The sequence below is a fragment of the Branchiostoma floridae genome, chromosome 18 (genome assembly GCF_000003815.2).
Source record: "Branchiostoma floridae strain S238N-H82 chromosome 18, Bfl_VNyyK, whole genome shotgun sequence".
Classification (NCBI taxonomy): Eukaryota; Metazoa; Chordata; class Leptocardii; order Amphioxiformes; family Branchiostomatidae; genus Branchiostoma; species Branchiostoma floridae.
The window spans coordinates 9,350,335-9,374,861 of NC_049996.1; the positions used below are offsets into that span (position 1 = coordinate 9,350,335).

The 24,527-nt window shown below is 39.9% G+C and overlaps 2 protein-coding genes across 2 annotated transcripts in view; both read right to left on the minus strand.

Annotated features, from left to right (window-relative positions):
- LOC118405874 (hemicentin-2-like) overlaps positions 1-14,119 on the minus strand; it is a 74,655-nt gene extending 60,536 nt beyond the window's left edge. Inside the window, exon 1 of the mRNA XM_035805688.1 lies at positions 13,514-14,119. The gene's annotated coding sequence lies outside the window, so the exon portion shown is untranslated. The remainder of the gene's footprint in view (positions 1-13,513) is intronic.
- Positions 14,120-17,020: 2,901 nt separating this feature from the next.
- Positions 17,021-23,100, minus strand: LOC118405239 (alpha-N-acetylneuraminide alpha-2,8-sialyltransferase-like). The gene is made up of 8 exons (XM_035804632.1): positions 22,472-23,100; positions 21,929-22,038; positions 20,775-20,969; positions 19,944-20,082; positions 19,455-19,570; positions 18,673-18,765; positions 18,041-18,294; positions 17,021-17,739 (listed from the first exon to the last, which is right to left on the minus strand). Exons 2-8 carry the CDS (start codon positions 22,006-22,008, stop codon positions 17,504-17,506), a joined length of 1,113 nt encoding a protein of 370 aa, XP_035660525.1. The 5' UTR covers positions 22,009-22,038; positions 22,472-23,100; the 3' UTR covers positions 17,021-17,503.
- Between the last annotated feature and the right edge of the window lie 1,427 nt (positions 23,101-24,527).

Here is a 24,527-nt window from a genome sequence, read left to right on the forward strand (position 1 = left end):
AATGTGATTTAAGATTCAATATTTCATATACTACACATATTTCATGAAGGCACAAGTCAGCTCTGATCTACACAAGCTTACCGTGGTGACTGGGCTTTCCGCAAAATTTGAAAATATTTCAAGCGTCAAATATCATTTTGATGAAATGAAGTTTATTGATCAGTTTTTATGAGGTTACGAGGGCTGTGCTGTGCGCTCGTTTGATACCTTAGCCAGGGGCACGTAATATAAAGTTTATTTTTTCATCAGTGGGGATATAAGAGTAAAGCCGTGTAAGTTCGCAAATATAAATGACACAGTTGTAAGGTAGGTCAACGCATCAATTGCTTGGTCAGTTAAGCCCGGGTTAGGCCTATACACTAGACGAAAAGACCGAATATGTAGACGGATGCTGACGGATTCCAATTTGCAACACCTGACGGATGTTGACGTATGCTGACAAATGCTGACGGATCCCAAAAACCAGCACGGATCCCAAAAAATGACGGATCCCACTTGCATCCGCAACGCATTCGTAGGTATCCGTAACTCTCATCGGTGGATACAAACACAGAACCCGTATACTCAGTACTTCGTGACGGATGCTAACACTGCAATCGTATGGATACTTACTTATAATCACGGATTCGTTAGTATCTGTAAGCCACTAACTGATTCAAACATTGTATTCGTATGGATACTTACTTTTAACGCAAACGAAAGAATACGTGGTCAGGATTCTTGTTTATCAGCGAAAAGTCTTCAGATGCAGACGAATACCAAGGATACGAATTTGCAACATCCTGACGGATGCTGACGGATACCAAAGATTACCAAAAATCACGGATCCCATTCACATCCGTAACGCATTCGTTGGTATCCGAAACCCACGGTGGATACAAACACGGAATTCGTTTGCTTACTTACTTCGTGGCGGATGCTAACACAGCTTCCGTAAGAATACTTACTTTTTATGTATGCGTGGCTAGCACTCTTGTTTTTGAGCATATATTTTATTTTTTTAGATTGGTCATATCTTTCCCCCTTTTTGTACCTCGGATACCACAGTTTGTAACGTCAATACAAGTAAGACAATCCACGTTACGCTAGATACCAGAATACTCGGATTCGTAAGGATGCGAAATGGGTTTTTTCTGCATTCGTGGCAAGATTACCAACAATGCACTGCTCCAGTGGATTGCTCCAGTGGAGGGGATTCCATTGGAGCAGTGCATTGTTGGTAATCTTGGGATATCTTAAATATGCGACTCTGTATTTTTTTGCATCCGTACATTGGGGCGGTGTATTGTGGGTAATCCAATCGTTGTCTCTCTGACCAATCAGACTGCACATCAGTCAGTTTAAAAATAAAGCGGAGATATTCAGCGTTGTCCGTGAGGACCGCAATCTTTTTGTACCTCAAACTTTGAGTTTTGAAACGTTGAACTCGGGATATGGATTTGTACACACGTGTGTGAACTTCTGTAGTAGGGTGATGTTGAGGCGGTGACCAAACTCAAGTGGCAGTCGACGGACGGGACGGCGAGGGACTGAAACAGCCAGCCCTGTTTTGTAGTTCGGCGTCCTGGAGCTATTTTACATCACTGTCCTGCGGATCTCACGGCGAGGTATGTTTTATACAATGATTGTTTCCAAACAATACCCGCTTTGAATTCGTCTTTGTGACTACATTCCTTGTTGGCTAGTAGTTAGTAGCGCTTTTGGTATGCTTGGGCTGAACAGAAACTTATCAGAAAACGACATAACGGAGCCTTACAAAACACAAGTCACAAGCATGATACTTGCTGAGTAACTGTTGACTTATTTGGGAAAAATTTGAATCATCATCAAAACAGTACTTGTATACAAATATGTTTGTCTCAAGCCTGGTATTTATTCGCATAGGAACATTCTGTTCCAACGGTGTTTACGTGTTTGTTTATATGCGACGTCTCGTACACAATGCAAAGTCCGGCCGGGGAAGCAGATCACACCTTGTCACTAATTATGCAACGCTAGACTGTTTCTGCCGCGCCCTCCCGGGGGACTTTTTTGGTATGATAATGCGGAATGTAACGGTGATAATGGCGATACCACAATCAGATGCATTTGCTCCTGTTGTATAACAAGCCAATCACCATTTCTTTTCATATACATCCTAATTACTTTGACGGACGCATCCATCAAACATCTATCTCAAAATTTGATGGGATTATTCTTTCTCTTTTTCAGAAGGCGGGTCGACATTCTCTGGCCGTGTCAACAGCTGGGAGAACACTGGATTACAGGAAAGGCACAGAAGGAATTGAGCTGGGAGGGATCAGGGCGTAACTAGCCTGAAAAGAAGCGAAGCACTGTCACTAGTAGAAAGGAGACTTTGTGCTGTTGCGAGAAGCTGTACATACTGATACTAGAAGTCATGTTAGTTGTACTTTACAAGCTGGATTCACTATCTGTATCCTGTAGCCGGATGTGGAAATTCCTTAGAGTTGGACATCGCGAAGACTTTGATTTGTAATAGAAACAGATATTCGTAGAAGCAAGATTAGCCACAGACTCCCATGTCAGCTTTACATAAAAGTCAAATTGTATTCACGTTTGATCCTATATTCTATTTGGAAGTATAAGAAGTCATGTGATATTGGCGGTTAAAGGATTCAACTTTCCCTTAACATAATTAGATAACAGGGACTCTCTGTACATACCTGGTATAACCCATTCTTGTTGCAATATTGTATCTGTATACATATCATGTGGCAGACAGGATTCGGCCTCGATGACATTACGTCGTTTAGTTCTTCTAAGACTGGTTTAGAATAAGATTATTCTGTGCATTCTTTTCCATTTCAAATCGTGTTAGCCTTTTATAAGAAAGTAATTGGGCACACATGATATTGTGATTTGTCAAATGTGCGGAAAATTCATTAAAGTGACTTTGTATCTGCAGAAAATCCCGTTTTGGATTCTTTATGATCTGATCATACGAAGAAATCCCTAAAAAACGACTTCGCATCCGCGGCAAATGCCGCATTGGGATTTCTTAGGATCCGACCATGCCAAATATACGAGGAAAATCCTATAAAAACGACTTCGCATCCACAGCAAATTCCGTATTGGGATTCTTTAGGATCCGACCATGACAAATATACGAGGAAAATCCTATAAAAACGACTTCGCATCCGCGGCAAAGGCCGTTTTGGGACCCGTTCATTCCAGGTATTCGAAGAAATCCTTTGAAAAACGACTTCGCATCCGAGGGAAATACCGTTTGGGGATTCTTTGCGATCCGATCATTCCAGGTATTCGAAGAAATCCCTAAAAAAACGACTTCGCATCCGTGGAAAATCCCATTTTGGGATATGTTTGAGTCTTTTCATTCCGGATCCCAAAAATCCAAATTTCGGATATTTTAGGGATCCAACTCGAATCCGTTTGCATTCGCTAGCATTTGTTACAAATACGCAAATATCCCTGCTCGGATATGGCTACATCCGACACCCTTTCCCCCTGTGTATAGACCGCCTGTCTTGGAGCATGTGCAAAATACGGTCTCCATGTCATGTAAGCTGCCTATATGTAGCCTTCAAAGTTCCAAAGTTTTTTTTCCGACAATGGTTGATAAGGAGTTTGGGAATGCTGAGATAGGCTTGATTCTTGTCATGTAGGAAAGCTGAATAAGATCGACAGCGATTTAGACATCGAATTATATTTTTGATTAATCAGGTCCTGATAGAGTGACCTGTTTGACCTAAGGGGTCCAAGGTGGATTCTTCCATATTCTCTGCTACGTAATGGTCTTTGTTCCTTGAAAACAAACTGACAGGTATTGACTACAAAAAAGGCTTTAAATGTGGATTTTGATGATAGGTATCATCATCGATAATAAATGTAGGATTTATGTCAGGTAAGCTCTAGATAGGCATGTAAGTAGGCATAACCGAAGGGCACTTTATTTCATGTTTGTCTTTCTTGTCAGTAGAGCTATATACGTCAAAAGTCATGTTAAGGTCGGGAGTACAACACATGCCACAGCATCATAGTTCAAAGCATCGATCACTTGGTGAGTGAAGGCTCAAGTTAAGCCTTGCAAACTCACAGCCGCAAATACATACTTAAATGGCCGTCGTTATAAGAGAAGTCATCAGTCTAAGAAGACCTAGAAAGAGACTTACTTACTTTGAACGTTGCCAGACGTAGCGCAAAGTTAGCAGGTAATAACTTTAAAAGTTCGGCAAGTTTCTGATTAACTTGGACAGACGTATAATGATGTTCCGTTGTACTGACTTGACCAATATCAAACAGACGCCCGGACATCCATCAGGTCATAAACTGCAAGAAAAGGTATTAGATTCCTGTACAGTCTAATGACTTTAACGTCCCGTACGTGGGTGTGCTAAGCACAATTAGCACAAGGGTAGTAGGCTATAATGAATGCAAGGTTATGCTACGCATTGCAATGTTATGAACGGCACAATAAGCCCCGACCCCTGACGGAAATATGTGATTACTGCAAATACGTATTTCCACACCTTTCCATGCTTTTACATGTCAATACTATTCCTGGTTTTTAGCCTATGATGATAACTGTGTAAGATTTGAAATACTCTAAAAGTACAAGAGAAACACAGGACCATTGCTAGCTACTGGACGGTTTAATCTCTAATTTTCAGTCGTGTGCAAAAAAACAACAGGACTGTCCGTTATCTTGTCATTTTGTGTCCCGCTGCCTTGATTAAGTGCCAGTCTGTCTGGTAAGGATAATTATTGAGTAAATATGCCCACAGTGCAGTTCGAGATGGATGGTATCATGTCCACATCCAATGCGTCATTGCCATAATGGACGCCATTTTGAAAACTATTCAATAAATCTCCATCGCGACTTTTTTCAAGTACATATTATGAATACACATCATAAATCATAGTGAGAAAGTTCTTCGATGAAGGAGCCAGATCTTTTGTGTCAAAAGCTTCATTTTTCAGCCCAGAGTTCAACGTCTCATACGTAGGAGATATTGAAAATTCCATATGCTGATGGGAGAGAAGAAGAAGTGGAATTCTAATCTTCTTGTTCAACAGATGCCTCGAGCAAGAGGGATCTCTGCTCGCCGGGGAAATGATGTCATGACACTGCCTGACGAGATTTATATTCTGTGAACCACTGTAAGACAGAGCTCTCCATCAGTGGTGCGGTGTCCTTGCTTAACCTTGTCTGTTTTACAAGTTTATGCAAGCAACAGCATTGCTTTGCTTCAGATATTAGGTTAAGATTTTACCAGCAGAAAAGCTCAGATACAACTTTTTGGCTGAGCTCATCAGATTATATTCTATGAACCAGTGTAAGACAGACTTCTCCATCAGTCCTTGCTTAACCTTGTCTGCTTTGCAACTTCATGCAGCCAACATCATTTTTACTTCGCTTTAGATATTAAGTTAAAGATTTTTCCAGCAGAAAAGCTCAGAGATGATCAGCTTATTTATCTATTTCGGACAGCGCTAGCTGCTCTAGGGAAGAGGGGGTAGATAATCACCCTCTGCAGATGAATATGAATGATTTTTTACAAATAATAAAAATCGGACGAAGAATAGGAATGCAAAACTTCATCCAAGCTTCTTGAAATTTAGTTGGGTAGTGACATTTTGTAGCACCGTCCCAAGAGCACAATAAAGTGGATCTGTTTCGAGGTGTAAGTCACGTATGTGAATAGAGATCACACGGCCTATGACTTCCCTGGTGCCAAAAGTCTCGACAGCAACCCTGTTGTCGCGAACCCGCCTCAGGCGATGCCATTACGCTGAATCCTGATGGGGGCGTGCGAGGAGAGATAAGGCCGGCGCCTATACTTCAACAGGGCCTACTTAGTACTCTCCATCTTCCTGGTAATGCCTGACAGCACTCAACTTCTCTCAAGTGTATGTCGAGAAAAGCTTGTGGTTCGCAAAAAAAGGTACCAACTATTAAGCATTCTCAGTCTAGCTACTCTGGCAGAAGATTTATTACATTCGCTAGCAACAAAATATGATAAATATCGTCGTCTAACATACATATGTAATATGAAATTCTCACGAGTCTACATTGCTACGTCCAGCACTGATAATGCTTACTGCTCGGGTAAGACTTTGATCAATAGGACATGTTGAAAATGCATTGCAAGCTGAAGCGTATATATTTTTTAGCCTCCACACTATTTGCCCAGTTAAAACACGTTATTCAAACAATACTTATTCGCCAAAAGAGTATTATCCTACAGGGCTATTCCAAGTAATGTTAACAGCCATCTTTAATCCCCTCCTACTTCTAAAACAGTGGGAATAGTCCTACTGCCAATAGTATGAGCGTGGGCGTAAGCTGATAACTAAGTCCTGATTTTCCAGGAAAAGCCATCTAGCGTTACCACAGTACGCTGGAAGTAGTAAAAAATCACCAAAGAACCTAAGACAGTAAATGGTGCCGCCTCACTGACTCAGTCTATAAACACATGTTTAGGAAAGATAAGACAGAGTCTCCGGATTTCTTTTAAAGACTAAATTCGCACAACAGTGCTGCTAAGATACGATCCTCCATGATTCTCTAAGTCAGATCATGAATACTAATTGGATAATTGCCTCCACGTAATCCCTTCCAGTTCTTTGAAAGACGGGGAAATGATTACTACTTCTCATCTAGAGGGATTAGGTAGGAAGGAAGTAACAGTGTTGGTGATTAAGTCTTAAGAATTTTCTGTAGTGTGTCTTAAATTTTAGGTTTGAGACGTTGCTGTCTGACAGAGTCAGACAGACCCAACTAAATTTAGAGCTTGACAGATCACGGACAATGGTTAAACAGTCTACAAGTGATGTTACCAGTCAATGGATCTCTTATTTGTTTTTTAAAGCTTTTTTCCATTCTATTATTGACAAGGGGACTTTAGAACTGACAAGTTTGAGTCTGATCCAACCAAGGAGGTTAAAAATCCTCCTTGATCCAACCAACCGATCACATTTGATTTCAATATGCAAGTTGAATATCTGCTTCAGTGTACACGACTACGTTCTTGTGCATTATTCGAGTCATCAGGTTAGCGTGACCCTGTGATCACTTCCGGGTCATATCTAGTTTGACCTTGGCTCGTAAGTTCTTTCTGTTAGTGACTTCACGAAAAATAAACGATCTATGATGTTTTTGTGTTTGAATAGGTACGCTGGAGTTGTCGAGGACGTTTTGCTGGTCCGGAGACGGAGACTGGATGGAACACTACTACTGATTTCAGTGTCCCTGGTGAGGAAATGTCCAATGATATTCTCACATTCAAGTTCAATAAGCTGAAATGATATCTAAATAACTTGAGATAAAGATGTCTTTGCGATGCTTAAGTATGTTGTTATGTCTGATTCTACTTGGTTCCCATGTTTTCTACTACTTAACTGTGTGAACCTGTGTGTTACAGATGGTGCAAAGGATAAAGCAAAGTCAAGGTTTGTATATCATGTGTATAATGTACACAGTCTGACGAAATGCCCCGTACTGTTTTGTGTGGCGTCTTTTGAGTAACGTTATATAGTCGGTGTATTTTGACAACATTATCATGTGAATTGGACTCAGTAAACCATGGTGTGCCATATTTTGTATAAAAGTATTTTGCATTGCAAACTTTGATGGCGACCATACAATTCCACATTGTAAATAGAGATTCAAATTGTTATAATGAAAATATTATGTTACCTTATTCCTCAAAGGAGATAACTTAACTAATACATGATTTGAAGCCCTGTAACTGTACAGATGAATTCAATTGACAAATACACATTTTGCACGGCATGCCACTAATATCGTATCTATCATTTCTTATTTCCAGGAACTTTGGTCAGTATATTCGCCCTGAACAATTTGTTTGCATCTTACTACTTTGCCAACCTTTTCTACGAGTATTGTACTATATATTTTCATCACAATGATACATTTTACTTAAAGGTTGCCCAAAAGGGCATAGTGCGTAGCGTTTTGTAACACGTCGCTTTATAACCAGGTTGAATATGTACAATTCATTGACATTTGCCAATATCAATGTTGTTCCAATAGCGACTAGAAAATGGTGATGCATGTCAAGCTTACCAGCTCACTTTCCTGTTGAACCTTACTTAAGCTACCCTCAAAGGGTACATCAAACATTCCAAGATAAAGGACAGGGCTATAGGGTAGCAAGAAAATACATTTGCAAATAATCCTGTAGGATTTGGCAAAGTGATTTTGGACAGGTTATCAAACTTTGAGATCACCTACGAGGATACTTTTCCCTGTCTAAAAACATAATCCAACTTGTTATGTTAAAAGAAGGGCGAACAGTGGCCGAGAAAACATTAGAACAAGGACCGTTGCCTGTACCACGTCTGTGCATGCGCTGTGGAAGCTAGCTGTCCGTGACCTCACATGACCGAATAACATCGTAAGTTCATAACGAAACCGTGACCTTTGAGCCGCCATGTTTGCACGCACCATTTCACTGTTACCCGCTTATTATTACAGTGGGCCCTGGAGTCGAACCGCTATTGGAGATTATTTGCGCTACCAATATTCACTGTAATGGATGGTCTCCCCAAAGGCCTGCATTCCATTTTACTCCTCACTCATCAGATATTAGTCAGCGCACAGTGCATCACATATCTTCAACAGGGGCACGCGTTTGTAATGATTAGTAGTGCAGCAGAATTACATTGTATCAATTTAAGAATTCATCTCTATGCTGACTACTAGTACAAGACCTCACTGTACTCAGTAATTATGACAATATGAGTATGCATGCTTATATCTAAGTATGTGCATGAAAGCTCGCTTTAATTGGTAAGCAATATGAATTTAGATCATGAAAATATTGCTGGATAAGTGCATGTGTACTAAGATCTCATTTTGGAGATGAAAGCATCAAATCTTCATTGGATTACATTTTAAAAGATTCGAATAAGTATCTAGATAGATAGATAGATAGATAGATATAGATAAATGTCATGACCTAACTTCAACTATATATTCTAACCTAACTGCAACTACTGAATTTGGGTCAGGGTATGTATATATCTTGAGGCAATTGCTCCTGACGGTAATAAAATGGAAGCGTTTTTTCGGCAATTCCCTAGCGTGGTTGAGTGGTAAGAAACAATGCATTTCCTTCTGTGATTTAAACTTCACAAGGTTTATAAGAATTTTGATTTATTGCATGCCATGCAAAGAGACGTCGACAGGGAGTCAGCATCCGATTCATATTTCAGATAACACTGTCTTCGGGCATCTCTAGAGAATATACTACGAGTGTACATTTTATGTTTTCACAGGCGCAATGTCACAAAAGTACAGGTAATAAGAAATAGGTGGTATTTGGAAAATCATGAGCGTTGCTGTGTAGAGAGAGCAGGGAAGAGTCTTTTGTTGGTAGTTAAGAGTGTTACTTACTTCCCAAGAGTAGAACTACTAGTAGTTAAAACTGAAAAATCGACAAATATCTGTCGACGGGATCTACAGCGTCCGAAGTTCCTTCTAGACGTAATTTGTAACGATATGTGGATACCCGCCATCTGTCGTCGGACGGATTGTCACGTATTTACTATCAGTTCGTCAGGGATTCTTCACCTAATGATATCTACAAAATTGCAAGCTGTCCTGTTTAGGAGTTAAACGGGGAAATTTGAGAAAAAACATTTATCGAAAACTACATTAACTCATAGGTAATTCATATTTTCAGAATATAATTTGCTCTCTCAAACTGCTGGGGGATAATACACGTGCATGAAGAAAAAAAATCTTGATAAGAAACTATATGTATATTTTAAAAAAAGGGTATTTTCGTACAGAGATATTCTTCAGAAGAACACATTTATGTTGTATAATCACAGAATGATTAGAATGCGACATCCATGGTACTCTTGAACTGTTTGTACGTTTGACCGAACACAATATCTGGTGCTCAGAACCCACGCCCCCTTCCTTCAGCCACGTCGCTACATATCGTGTACGTGACTATGCATAACTTAATAGTACACCTATTCCAGGCAGACAGCCAAGAAGCTGGCAACATTCTAATCAAATCAACTTAGGAGAGGGATTCAGTTGCCCTTCCTCTTTGTTCCTAAAGTAAACGAATATAAATGGAAAGCAAACTACTGAGATTATTCTATCATCCTTTTGTTTACTATAATTATTTTGTAACAAATTTATTGATTATTTTTCAACAAATCTATTGATATATTACTGTTGGCTATAGCCAGTCGATGGCGAAATGACTTGCTGTGCCCCAAATGATTTAAATAGACATTCATACTCACAGAAACCTCACTATTGTCTATCAATCAACATACCATGAATGTATGAATTATAGTAAACTCTGCCGTTCCACCCCTAGCATTGATAATGGTCAAACCCACTGGGGGCCATTGTGAATAGGGACATAAACGATGATTTGGCTTGAAGCAGTTGTTACACGTACATGAATTTCTACCCATATATACAAGAGCAAAACGTACTGAAGCATAAGTAATGGCAGCCAACATCTAATAGTCCAGTTACAGTGCATCAATTCGAAATCTCTCTTAAACTGACACACTTATTCGTATCGAGTCAGCTGGGAGTTCCTATGGCCCCGAAATGGCTACTTGCAAAAGGACAATGTATATTTGATCATGACACTCATGTACCGACATACGCACAACTTAACCCATGTCCTTGTAAGAATTTTTTGGCCAATTTACATCCCCCCCTAAGCAAAATTAATCAGATCAGTAAAACCTGACATATTCTGTGCTGATGCAGATTGACGTCCCCGGTGGATGCGGTTTAATATGCCGTAGGCTACATATAAGTCAGAAATGCCCCCAACGTCTAAAGATACAGACATTAAATGTGTAAATGTGTACAACCCGTGTATATATACTGGTTCAGCAGGACAAAGTAAATGCATATCAGTGTGTGTGTGTTACATTTTCATTATCATCTCGGACGAGTTGTTGGGACCTATTAAGTCCATCATCTCTCCCCAACATTTCATTCCAGCGGAAAACAAACGTATGTGGAGAGTTTATATCACTGAATACAACGTCGGTTGCTTGTTTTAATGCATGTATATCTATTAAGAATGACCTTTTGTGCGGTGTATGTCTGTTCAAACCTGACATGTCACACCAAAGCTGGGATGAAAGCCCGTTAGCCAGTCAAACGGTTGGCTACATCCCGTCTTCATTTGCGTTCTGAACGAATCCTTTGATAGATGCTCCTGCCACAGCTCTCCTTTAATGAGCCAAACGGGGCGTGAATCAAAACGCTACACAGCTACCATTCATCTGTCATAGGCCGTTAACGTTACAGGCCAACAGGGCGCCAATAAGGGCCTTCAAATTAGAGGATAATGGACAAAATTGCGTCATTACTATTACATTCCTACTTTTCTGTATTGAATATTATTCTTCAATTGAAATTGTATATTCGGATTGTAAAGAGACGGGATCGTAGAATAAGCCACCTTTTAATAGTTTCTGGCTGGGTGAAAAGGGGTCACCATCCGAATGCCATTCCATAATAGAAATATAAAAACACTGTTTAAATTTTACAAATGGTCGGATGTAACTATAACGGACACAAACCCGCCATGATGACGGCTCCGTATGAAAGCACGTTAACGTGATGCACCTTTCTTTCAATGAGACTTGACAGCTGACGTCGTATTTTTGGTCATTATCCCATAACAAGTACTGAAACGTATATTCTAAAGGTCATGATTCATGTCAATGCTAATATCTAGTCTTGGACATGAACGGACGTTTCAATAGAGAGCTAACATTAGCTTGTGTAATGCGCGTTTTGTATCTACTGCCACATGACGAGGGCACGTAGCACTTTTACAATGCATTTTCATGGGTCCAATTACAACAAGAGTTGAACTACAAATGTACAGCACAGCTATCTTCGGAAAGGTCAATACTTATGTCTTTCAAAGGGGCATACATACAAGTAACGTTACGGTGATATTGATAAGTCTACATTTAATTTCTCCAATATATATCTAACTTGCTATGGTAAAGTGGTCTTCATAACACATAAAACTATTATTCCCGAGACACCTATTTGTATAACAAATACAGTACAACTACATTGCATATTCCTCTGCCTAAGAATTTTTTTGACAAAATAGATGTGGTTTTACAAGGGATACTACATGACAAACTCTAGGCCTCCCTCTACCCACCTGGCAATACCCCATCCCGACTGTACTCCTAATCTTCATGTAAACTTAACCATAACCCAACCCACACCGGATCTGTTCATGACCTGTACCTAAGACAATGATGAGTTACCGACGAAGACCTTACGCCCATTCCTTATTGGTATCTCACTCTCTGCGCCAGCGCTGACGCACATGTAAAGCAACGCAATATAGCTGACGTTTTATCGGCGAAAACATCTTGAAATGTGCGTAGCATAGATAAACGTTACACGTATTTCCCACACCAGTAAAAATCACCTTGGATAATACCTGTCGTTTGGTTGTAACTGTAATGCATTATGGGCAATAAGCGTGAAGATTGCACCGCAGAGGTCGGACTTGCGGTTAATTTGACTTATGAATTATTTAATGCAGTTCGGGAGAGCCAACCAACTTTTCAATTTCAATTTTTACTGAGAGCCAATTTATAGTATAAGCATGAATTGTGTAAAGCTTTTTTTCCCCTTTATTTCTTCCTGACGGTTTCAATATGCCATTAGTAGTAAAACTTTGGACATAAAAATGTGAGGATTGACGGCTTATAGAAATACAAGAGAAATCTTTTTCTTGTTTTAAAACGTTTCTATGTATTTTATACTGTAGTACAGATAATGTGTTGTATATTTTTCATGTAGTATTGGCATCATAAAGTATCTTGATTACTCTTTAATTGCTTAAAGACAAGTATTTCATATACTGTGCCACATGTGCGCAATGCGTGTTCTTAATGAAAACCTTAGAAGAAAACATACACAACAACACTCAAGTCTCCTAGATATGATGTACATATAGACTCCTAAGAGAGATACAGAATAGTTTTTTTCGTCACAATGACGCAAAAGAAGTCAAACGCAGTACGAAAGCCCAATCCCCGCGCATGTTATCCAAGTGTTTCCCACAGACGATACCAGAGGTGCGTCCCAACAGGGGCCTCCTTGGCAGAAATTCCAATCCGTCTTGCGTAATGAATTTTTATTTCCTGCCAGCTGTGAAAGCGCAGTTAAAGACAGTGGACTGCGCAGGACCGGAAATGACTCGAGTCAATTATCAGCGGTTGTTCCACAAACCACGGCCATGTTGGCGATACCTGCACATGGAACGGACCAATTGGTCATAGCAGCGGCTCCTTCCCGCATGCCTAGGCGATAACAAGGCAACGCCCCCTCCCCTAACTCTCAGCTAAACGCTTCAGAACAAATCTCGCCACCATCTGTGGCCTCCTGGCTCGTGGATATCACAGGTTAACGTAAATAATGAATACCCTTATCATGCCCAAAATGTGGGGCAAGTGATCAAATGGTTGATAGACCCACCTGCCTGGAGGCGCCGATGCGGCAATTCCACGCGCCGCGGTGCCTCTTGACGCGGAGAGAGTGGCGATTACGCCGGCAATGTTCCTCGTGTGTGCCGATGGGTCTATCTCTCTCTCTCTGCGACTCTTCTTACCGCTTCCTGTGGCCGAGAATGAAATATAAGTCCTTGCCCGGAGCAATCGCAGGAGTTAGCTCATCACAAAGATGACGCTAACGTGATATCCCGATCGTCAGTCTTCCTCAGTCCGCGGTCTGGTGATGCGGCCAAATCTTCCTGATCCGCAGGCTTGATGTGCCTGGTAACCACCGGGAGACGTCTCAGCGGTGGGGGATTTACGCTGGAACAGAAGCACGGAGTCAAGCGTTCAACACACGGAGGAGCGGGATTCCATCACATCCCGTGGCCGAGCGTGATTGGTTGTAACCCTGACGGTACGGGAGGGGGTACAACGCCCACGTCCTACGCGTCTCAAGCAACAAAAAACGTCACAGACGAACGTCAAAATCACCCCAAAAGTGCAATTAAACCGAGCATGTCATCAACGCGGCACGAATCGAAGAATGGAGTCGGGAGAAAGATGAAGGTGAATGGGACAGGTGGATGCTGCAGACAGTGTTCCTCAGTACCGGCCTCACCTGTACCTCCGCCGCTGCCCTTTCATTATGATAATCCATTAAATGCACCACTGATTCGATAGACTGTAGGGATGGAATTATTCATTTTCAATTGCAGTTACGCTTAAGTATTCTTCACATCTTTTAAGAGAACCTTATGCAATAAGTAGCACCATGATACTATGAAAGTGATTTGGTCAGAAATAAAGAGATGTGCAAAACAGTTTCCAGTTTAAAGTTAATAAAACGTCATATTGCAAGAAATAACGTTTTTTCATGTCCCAATTAAACATTTATGGTCAAAGTCCAGTGTTTAAAAGATTACTCATTTTCATTATCAGTAAGATACCAACGTTGATCTGAACGCCAAAATATTATCCATGTGGCTAAAATTGTCCATTACAACTTAGTGTAGAACATGTGGAATGGTATATGTAAAACAATTCATTGCCCATAGGCAAAATCAACGTATATTGATGCATATATACCTTTCATAGTTGCCCCCCTCCTTTCGAAAGAAAATCAGTGAAATGAAAGTGACACTTTAAGATTGTACAACTGTTCAGTGTAATACAGCAAACTGTTTGATATTCCACGTTCCTTCCTGGCGGCAGGTAGAGGAAGTGTGGGTTATTACATCCCCCTTTTAATTATCAAGATATTCCACTTGTCTAAGCGCCAAAAGTTGCCTCTCTACCTTTATAACGAAATGAAAGAGACACTTTAAGATTGTGCAACTGAACTGTTCAGTGTAATATATCAATGCCCATACTCTTTACAGTTGCCTCTCTACCTTTATAACGAAATGAAAGAGATGCCGAGACTTTAAGATTGTACAACTGTTCAGTGTAATACAGCAAACTGTTTTATATTCCACGTTCCTTCCTGGCGGCAGGTAGAGGAAGTGTACAGGGATGCCGAGACTTTAAGATTGTGCAACTGAACTGTTCAGTATAATATAGCAAACTGTTTTATATTCCACGTTCCTTCCTGGCGGCAGGTAGAGGAAGTGTACAGGGATGCCGAGACTTTAAGATTGTGCAACTGAACTGTTCAGTATAATATAGCAAACTGCTTTGTATTCCGTGTTCCTTCCTGGCGGCAGGTAGAGGAAGTGTACAGGGATGCCGAGACGCGATGATTACATCGTGAGGAGGGAACCTGACAGGACATCCGTCATAGCACCACTGTGCCGGGAGAATAAATTGCCTGCCTGAAGTTACAATGTACATTTTGTATCTACCAATTTTCACATAAACCGTGTGGACTTTGAAATGTACCGATACGTTTTGACTATTTATTTTTTTATTTATCAATCTTGTAGGGGTGTCCCTAGTTTTCGAGAAACTGATTTCCAAGGGAGCCTTTCAACCAGGTAAATATGAATAATCGAACATGATATGAGCAATAACGTATATGATTAACTCAAAATAAAATAAGTTAAACCTAGACTACAACTTGCTATGACACCCAAGATTAAAAACAGTATCTTGTCTTTGTTGAAGAATCTAAATTTAAGTATTTAGAGAAAAACTCAATAAAAAATATTCAGAAGATGAACAGAATGACGAACTTCAAGATGTCAAATTTTGCAGCTTTGTAAAGGAAAATGATTTACTCATTGGCGTCTAATTGGTATTTTAAAAAATGGAAAATATATGATATATGTAGGTTTTGAGATCTTCATAAATGCAATGATGTTCGCACGTCAAAGAGGTTTGTTAGTTTGCAAAGATGTGTACACATCAAAGAGTCGAATCTTGCATATGTGGTTACTCTCATTCTGTACGCTCTATTAGATGTTTATAATGCACACATGGGACGCCATAGATCAAAGACTGCTCGTTAATTGAATCATACCTAAATGAATAGGGTGGCACCCGGTAATTTAGTATACACACAATACAACTCACAAAAACGTGTAATTTTTATGGACCTGCTGTAGTTCAGAGATAGGCGAGGTAATGAACACAGTGTAAACCCCTGTTGGGCCAAAACGTGCAACTGTAGCTATTTGTTGAAAACGTACACCTCTGTCCAATGAGATTTGAATAACATGAAAGAAGGGAACATTTATATTTTACGGACATTTGCTTGAAAAAGGCCGAGCATCTACATGACGAAACTGTCCTATTTTCATGATTATATGCTGTTGATTTACAGCATACTAACATTACCGCACATTGCCATTAGTCATACCATCACTACAGTTGGGTTTATACCTGTTCGTTAATTATTAAATTCAATATGCAATATTTGTCTTATTTGAATCCGTAACCCCAGGAAGTCTAAAAACCTAAACGTTTTTACCACAGAGCGCGCCGTTAACCTCATGAGGTATATCCAAGCTGCGATGGCCGGCAAGCATTGGTTTTGGGTCGTATATAACAGAAACAATTTTCTTATATGCATGTAAACGATTGATTGTAAAAATGCCTCGACGATTCTATTTTATAGGTGCTTCGGTCTTCTGTGGTATGTATTGTGAAAATTGCAGATAAACCAAAAAAGCACCATGTATGCGTAGTAATTTTATGACAAGGCTGCAACTACTAAGTATACTGTGAAGGGCAAAACGGTATATGTTACGGCTTTTTCAAGTTTAAATCAACTAAATATGGTGCAGCATAAGTTGCCCACTACATACTATGCACGCTGAGGGTCTAAAGCGTCATCTATCGAGTTTATCCGGCGTTGCATCTTTTAAAACGCTTTCAACTCGTCATGAGAGCAGAGGATAGAGTCAGTGTTACTACTACTAACAATAATGACAATGACAATGAAGTTTATTGCATATTCATGCCCCATTGGGGCTAAATGCAGTCAGTTTGGTACATAGTAAGTAATCGGAAAGCTATACATATATATTACAGTTTACATGCTTCTTCTCTCTTCTTAAAACATGCGTGGACGAGCTTACAGAGTTTTTCCAGTATATCGTAGTTAGATGATGACATAAGGTATTTGAACAGATCTTCTTTATTGCAAATTCATGAGGTGGTCCATGTTGAAACGTTTCGTAGAAATCACCATGGAAACGGTAATGATTTCACTTTCTTAACTCAAAGTATAAAAACATGATTCTATGTTATCTTTGATCTTAGTACATTTTTTTATCAACAAATACAGGGTTGATATACATATATTCGACTTCTCGAAACGTAAAGTTGTAAAGTATCTCTACTTGTTTATAGTTTTATTTATAAAGTCCGTAAGATATTTTTAATACAGTAAAAACGTTAAATACCATCCAATAACTCCCATATTAACTTGGGAATATTTCTGAGGGTATCCGCAACTTTATTTCTTGCAAAGTTGCATAATAGTAGATACAGTATTTATATTGAGAAATCTTAACATGAGGTGGTTAGTTGATTATGAAATACATTTATCTGTCACTAATCTCAAAACGCCTTTCTTGTACAGATCCAGGAGTTTGGTGAACTCTCGCGGCATCTTGTGGCCACGCGTGGTTAGGCCCCTCCCATAATGGTTGTCGTCAGTGTAGTGGTAGCCTATCCGGTTTCCTCGCCGGTCCTCCAAGTATGGCCAGAACCCGTACACGTGAAGTTCATCACAAACTTCCAAAGCAAAGCTGACGAAGGTGAAACCTAGGGGGAAACAAGAGTTAGAAAATTGTCGCAAGCTTCTTCTTTGCTGCCCCCCTCCCAAACCACCTCGCGATGATATCAGAGAATTATCGTCGTGCCTACTATGTGTTGTAGTTGTGGGTATTGCAAGCCCAAATCAGATACATGTATCTTTCCTAAAACGTCAAATTCATACAATGCATTGACTTTATTTGTCCTTAACGAAACAACCTGTAAATTGATTCCGTACTTAAATGTTGATGAATCATTATTAGTCAGCTCTTTGCCATGTTGTGAGAAAAGTGTGAAACTTTTTACTTACCAGAGGTCATTATCTTCTCTTTCACTCCATTTTTCTCCCAGAATCTGTGGCTACGAATGATGTACCTCGGATTGCTGAAGACGGCCTTGACGGGAGACTCGATTTTCTTCAGTACATCGGGAAATGATAAAATATTTCTCACGTCGCGAAGTATGGAGAAGGGGTGGAGCCAAATATATGACAAAGTCGGAAACTGTCCATTCAAGATTCCTTTGAAAAGTTTTCTGTCCTTCGATGAGTCCAGATTGGACAGTCTAGAATCAAAAGAAGAATGAATAGATTTAATTGCACGTTTACAAAGAAAGTTCTTGATTTCCTGGCAAGTTGCAAATTGAATAAAGTGATGTTATTCCCCAGCTTTCCCACATTTACGGGCGAACAGAAAGACATTTTTCTCTTGAAATCACAAAACCACAAATTATAGAAAAAAATGGGGCTCTTTGTCGTCCTCTGCTTCCAAGAAAAGAAGTCAAACCTGCCTTACATAGATATAGTCAACACTAGTATTAGAGTAGTCTCTTTGTACAATACTGTTCATTGTTACATGTATATCCCCTATCTTTTTCTACCATGTACTTGCAATTAGCATACGGGCATGAACTTGCAAAAATACACTCATCCTTTTAACTAACCTCTTGTTAAACCTATGCCGGTTACATGTTACAAGATCCGTTCTTTTCCCTACGTCATCAGTGTACTGTCCAACCAGAGGCGGGATATTGAACCTGAAACGACAAGAAGGATTTAGAAAGATTAACTTCAGTTTGAAAGTTCGCGTTGGCAAAAGACATTGTGAATCGACAAAGACTTGAGCTGGTTAGTCGACACTTTGTGAAAGTCACTTTTTTGTGATGTTGGAAGTAACAATTAGACTCCGATTCAAATGTTGTAATTCAAACGCCTGTGCCACCAACAGTGAAATTAGCAGAACTTAGTTAGAAAACAAAACATTTCAGTTCTTTGCCTGATAACATTTATAGTACATAAACATTCTAACAGCAATCTGTTGCCTCAAAATGATACATGAGAATAGTATGAGGTATTGATCATGATTTCTATTGATTATCATATTGATACACCGCAATGATCAATGCTGTCTCATCATATTTATACCATACGTTAACTACAACATCCTATTAACTTGAAAGTTTATCTGAGTTGGTAGAAGTCATTCTTGAACTAGTTTAACAAACTATCCAACACAAAAATGGGACTCACCCAAATTTTCACGTTACACATGTTCTATCTGCTAAACGTGACGTCATGACAGCAGTGGATTGTTCTTTCCTTGACAAATACTGGTGCTGTTCAGTCGAAAATTTGGGTGGGTCCAATTTTTGTGTTGAATATTGCAGTTAAACTAGTTCAAGTACAACATCGTATTGTTATTGTATAAAGAAGAATGTCCACATACCGGAATATAAACTCAGAGGAGTCAATTTGAGGACCACACCCGCTTCTCGATAAGATCCCACTACTCCCGACTATACTGCAGTTCTTGAAGCGCTTTGTCTGAAAATCTGGTGGTCCCTGCAATCCAATCACATGATAACCATGCCTAAATATTGCAATGATATACACAACATTGTATGTCAATTATCATATACATTCAATAGGCTTATTTGAAAAGCTACATCCTAGTGTTAGCCTTAGATGTTTTGAAATAGCAATGACAATGGTTTTAGAATGCAACTATTTCCATTAGTTTAGCTTAGACATTGGTCAATCTATCATGATGCAACAGTCTACATACTCAAGCAGAATCCAATGTACAAAGACAAATGTAACGCTCTATAATTCTAAGCATTTTTCTAAAAGGAAATTTATTTCTGATTACGTGAACTCTTTCGAGATAAAAAAAAAAAACAAAGACGGATTGCCTTTATGTGGCTATTTTCTTTACCTGGGGTAGCCTGTTATACAGGAGTTCTGAGACGTTGTACCTCCGCCTCTCTGACGTGAACGGCACCTGGGAGTGTAGAGGCGTGTTGTTGCGGGTCATGGTGAAGTCTTCTCTCGTGTGGATTGTAGATAACTTCGTTCTGTAAAACCATTATACATGTATTTGCATATATTATCATTGACATATCACTCCTCTGCATCGACCCCGAATAGAATACCACAACTAACGAGTAGCTTCACACAAAATATTGAAAAAAAATTAGAGTTGAAATGCTAATTGCGGAAATGTGGACACACACCACTGTTGCAAACAAACAAACAAACGAACAAACACACCAAGTGACTTCAATACCTCCATTTACTTCGTTCTGCAAAACCATATATATGAATTACTTTCAGCAGGGACGACGGTGGTGACTGGGCAATTTTGTATATAGCTTTATTTGGTATAAATCTACAAGAGGTATTAAGTTTTACGGTAGCGATCTCCGCGATATCAACAATTATTCTGTAAGCATTGTATCTTTTAATGATTCATTATCATTTTCAGTAACCGGTCAGGCGTTTCAACAAGCATCCACTAATTTTCGTCAGTGACACTGTACAACTACAATACTTAGGGGTTTTGCTTTGTAAAACGTCTACTTATTCTTTTATCAATATATGTATTTGCATGTATTATGATAGGCATACACGACTGTAACTACAATACCTCCGTTTACGGTGGTAAATAGAAAAATTGTAAATTACAAATATATATGTACTTGTAATTAGACAAATTGTAAATTACAAATATGTATGTACTTATCATTATAAACAAACTTGATCTCACCTCAGCCTTATCAATTCTGAGTGGTCGAAGACCCAACCATGTTCAATTGATGAAAGACGTTTTCCCATTTCTGTTTCCGTTGCATTCGTGCTGTAATTCATGTTCCCATCGGCGTGTGGCGCTTCTACAAACTGTGGGACTGACTGCAGCTGGGCCCGGCTCATTCTGTCCAGCATATTTTGTCTCAGTGTATTTCTGAAGTACAAATAACATGCGCTCAAAAACTAGAAAATGTAAATAATATACATATACACAACAGGTTTAACGTAATTGTTTGAAAACAATTTCTGCAAATATTTTTTTACTTGAATTTATGATTAGCGCGATAAAAAAGATGAATGCCATCCCTGTATGGAAGTAGGCCAAGTATACAATAGCACTATATCTTTGTGTAAATTGTGCACGGGTGAATGATTTTCTATGTGTATTGTCCTCCTGTCAATAACGACCTGCTTTAGCTTTATCTCGAAGACTGAAGCATTATATTGGGAAACCATTTGCACCGCCTGTCAGTATTGTGATACTGACAGGCGGTCAGTAAGCTTCAAAACACAATGGTACAAAGGTATCGTTTTTCAAAGTACACATCCTTCGATCGTCATGTATATCAAATCATACCTGGAAATGTACAAAATTTTGAAAGCTTTTCACACCTCACCAACCAACAAAAACAATCTTCTTTCTTAAGTCGTCAAACCCAAGTGTTGGACGTAACAGGGAAAAGGGCTTCAAATAGCTTAATAGAAATAGATTTAGAATAGATGTCATTTAATTTCTAATTCATCTATATACTTCGTTCTCATTATCTACAAAATATACAACTCTGTATTCAACTGTTTTGCTTTGTTTACAAATTAGCCTTCGGGAAAGTTATTAAATTCTATAATCAACTTCGAAGACATAGAATTGATTCCGCTGCCTATCCCTGTATAGATCACCCGTCTGTTGCCCCACCCTTCTTTGTCCTTTGTTGGTCACAGAGCTGAATAGAAGCCATCTTCAAATCTACCTGGAGGCACATGTGGCCTTGGGAGAGGACGACAACGCAAGGGACAATACAATGTATTTTACATGCCTATTGTGTTCACATGATACTATCTATATCTTGTCTTATCTTTATCTTGTTTACGTCCCTTGAGAATCTGTGTCCTTACCTTAATTTCAGTAACATGAAGACAGTGGTGAATCCCACGAAACAGGATAGAATGAGGTACATCTTGAAGATAGGTCTCATCCTCAGTGCCCGTATGTGAGACAGTCCGCCTTGTGGGTGGGAACCAATGACAATGTCAGATGGCCTTCGCGCCGTTGAGTCACAAATGTTACGCCCTTTATCAACTTCTCTTCGCTCTTACATTCCCAAACATAAAACAAAAGGAAGAAACTGACTTAAACAGTGGGATTCAAGTCTAGTGCTGGTTCGGATTTGGCGCTCTCACCACCAAGACCTGGGTTCGATTCCCGGTGTGGGAACCACTGAAACACAAGAGGCGAGTAGTACAGTCTCAAGGCTACTGAGATTCGAACTAGCACCGTCAGCTCCCCAACCCAACCTGCTAACCGCAAGGCTATTAAAAGATCCGGACTTGTTAGACTTGTCAGTTGTTGGCGCTTGAACCCCACTGTTGCAGAACGTAAGAGAGATACATTTGAAGCTAGAGACGCCAGGGTTGGAATGTAGTAGATATAGTACGTACCTGTATTATCGTCAGGACACTGATGGCCGTCGGCAAGGTTAATGACCTGACACGTAAGACCCAGAGATAATGTTTGCCTCCCCACTAAGGTCATCACGACTCCAAGCGGAAACGTGGCGCTGATTCATGAGGTCAAAGTGTCACCTGAGAGATCCACTAAAACCTTTCATTCTTACAGAACCTAAATCTACCTGTACAAGTCTGGCGTACAGTACGTCAGTGTAAACAATCGTGAGGTGTGTTTGAGGGAGCCATCTTTAGTGGTGTACGTTAATAGTTGAGGACTGGCAAAACCGGTTACGCTTGCGCGTGTTATGGGTTATACTGGCGTGTGTTGTTTGTCTTTACATGTACAGACATACCCGGTAACCATGCGTGACTTTATCTTATATTCTACAATATTTTCTATAAGTGCTGTAATTATAACTCGCATTCAAGAGGTTGGGCTTTTCGTGCCAGTTTGGGTTCGCTCACTGACAAGACGTGGTATCGTGCAGTTCAAACATTTAGACTTCGTCGCCCGATTGATTTTCGCCAAATGTGACAGAGGTATTATAATGCTGTATAGCGACGGATTTGCGAGCTGCAAATGTGTTGATTGAGCTGCCCGAGTCGTAATCATGTGGTTAGCCCTTTTTGTGATTGAATTTGCGAACAAATCTTAAAGAGATCTGTACTGTACATTTGTCCAAAATTGTTGATGACAATTACCTCCGATATCAAGACAGTTACATATTCAAACACATACATGTCTTGTGACTACAGTGAATAAGTAAGCCTAAAAATCTTTGATCATCAATCCCCTTTCTTGTCAAACAATATTTGTATCTCATGATCGTGTATCTCATGATCGAAAAACACTGGACGTTGTAGTAACTCAACCAATCTGTACAAGAAGGTACATTGCTGGCACCAGAAATACACGTAAGTGTACCTTATAGTTATGGCCAAGGAACATAGCACAGATGTATAGTAACATAAGATCAGGACTCACCATGGCTTACGATGTAGTGCTACTGATGTACAATGCTGTTAAGGAGTAAAATACAAGTATCCGATATAGGGAACGTTTGCACTCTGCAACTCTTTCATTTATTATACACGAAAGGATTCTCAAAGCCTAATAGCGGCTCAAGTATTCTGGCCCAAACCATTGAGGACACTGAATTATTCAGTATACCTTAGGGATAAGCTAATAGTCACCCGTTTGAAGGATGATGCGCTTCTTTCCAGACATCTTGCAGTTTATCCCTCGCTTGTCTATAAACGCCCATTTTCTGCCTTTTTGGTACATATCTGGCATCACTTGGAGGTTTAAATCCCAACTGACGAGCTGCTAAAAACTCGCCTGAAATCCTAGTACCCCTGTCACATTATCCACGATCTTCTCGTATCGATGGAAGATCGGTAATATTTAAGAGTGATGAAAACCGTCCGTGTCACATATAAGCCATACTCTGTACCATGTATATACTCTGTACCATGTATAATTGTTGTGCAATAAAGTTATCATTATAAGCGAGGCTCGGGCGGTTGCCGCAGAATCGTCGTCCGATCGATCTTCGCCAAAATGTGACAGGGGTATGATAGCCAGAACGCCGGCCATTTGGAGCTCTCCAGTAAGTCGGCCAAGCTCAGTTCTTGATTTTTGACGGGGGTTTTCAGACAGGTGCGTCTTTGAAGTTGGCTTTTGGTCTTTCCGGCCACAGCTTCCGCTCCCTTTTGTAGGCTCCCATAGTACCTGTTTCGACGCTAAATGTCGGTGGTAAGTGTGCCTGACGCAGTGAGCTGCCAGTTTCCATGTATAGTGTTCCGGAAATCGTATTCTATATCCATTTAGGAGATATTCTTAAACGCATGACTGCATACACAGATTCCATGTTTTCTTGCATTATCAAGCCAGATTGATTCCTAGCGATGATAATAATGGCTATTTTGTATGTCATTACTTTTGAATTATCGTTGTTTCCAAGGAGGTGCCACGAATGCCAACATTTCATTGAGGTGGAGTTCCCACAGTTGTCGGTAGATGTCACCAGTGTACTGCTGTATGTAT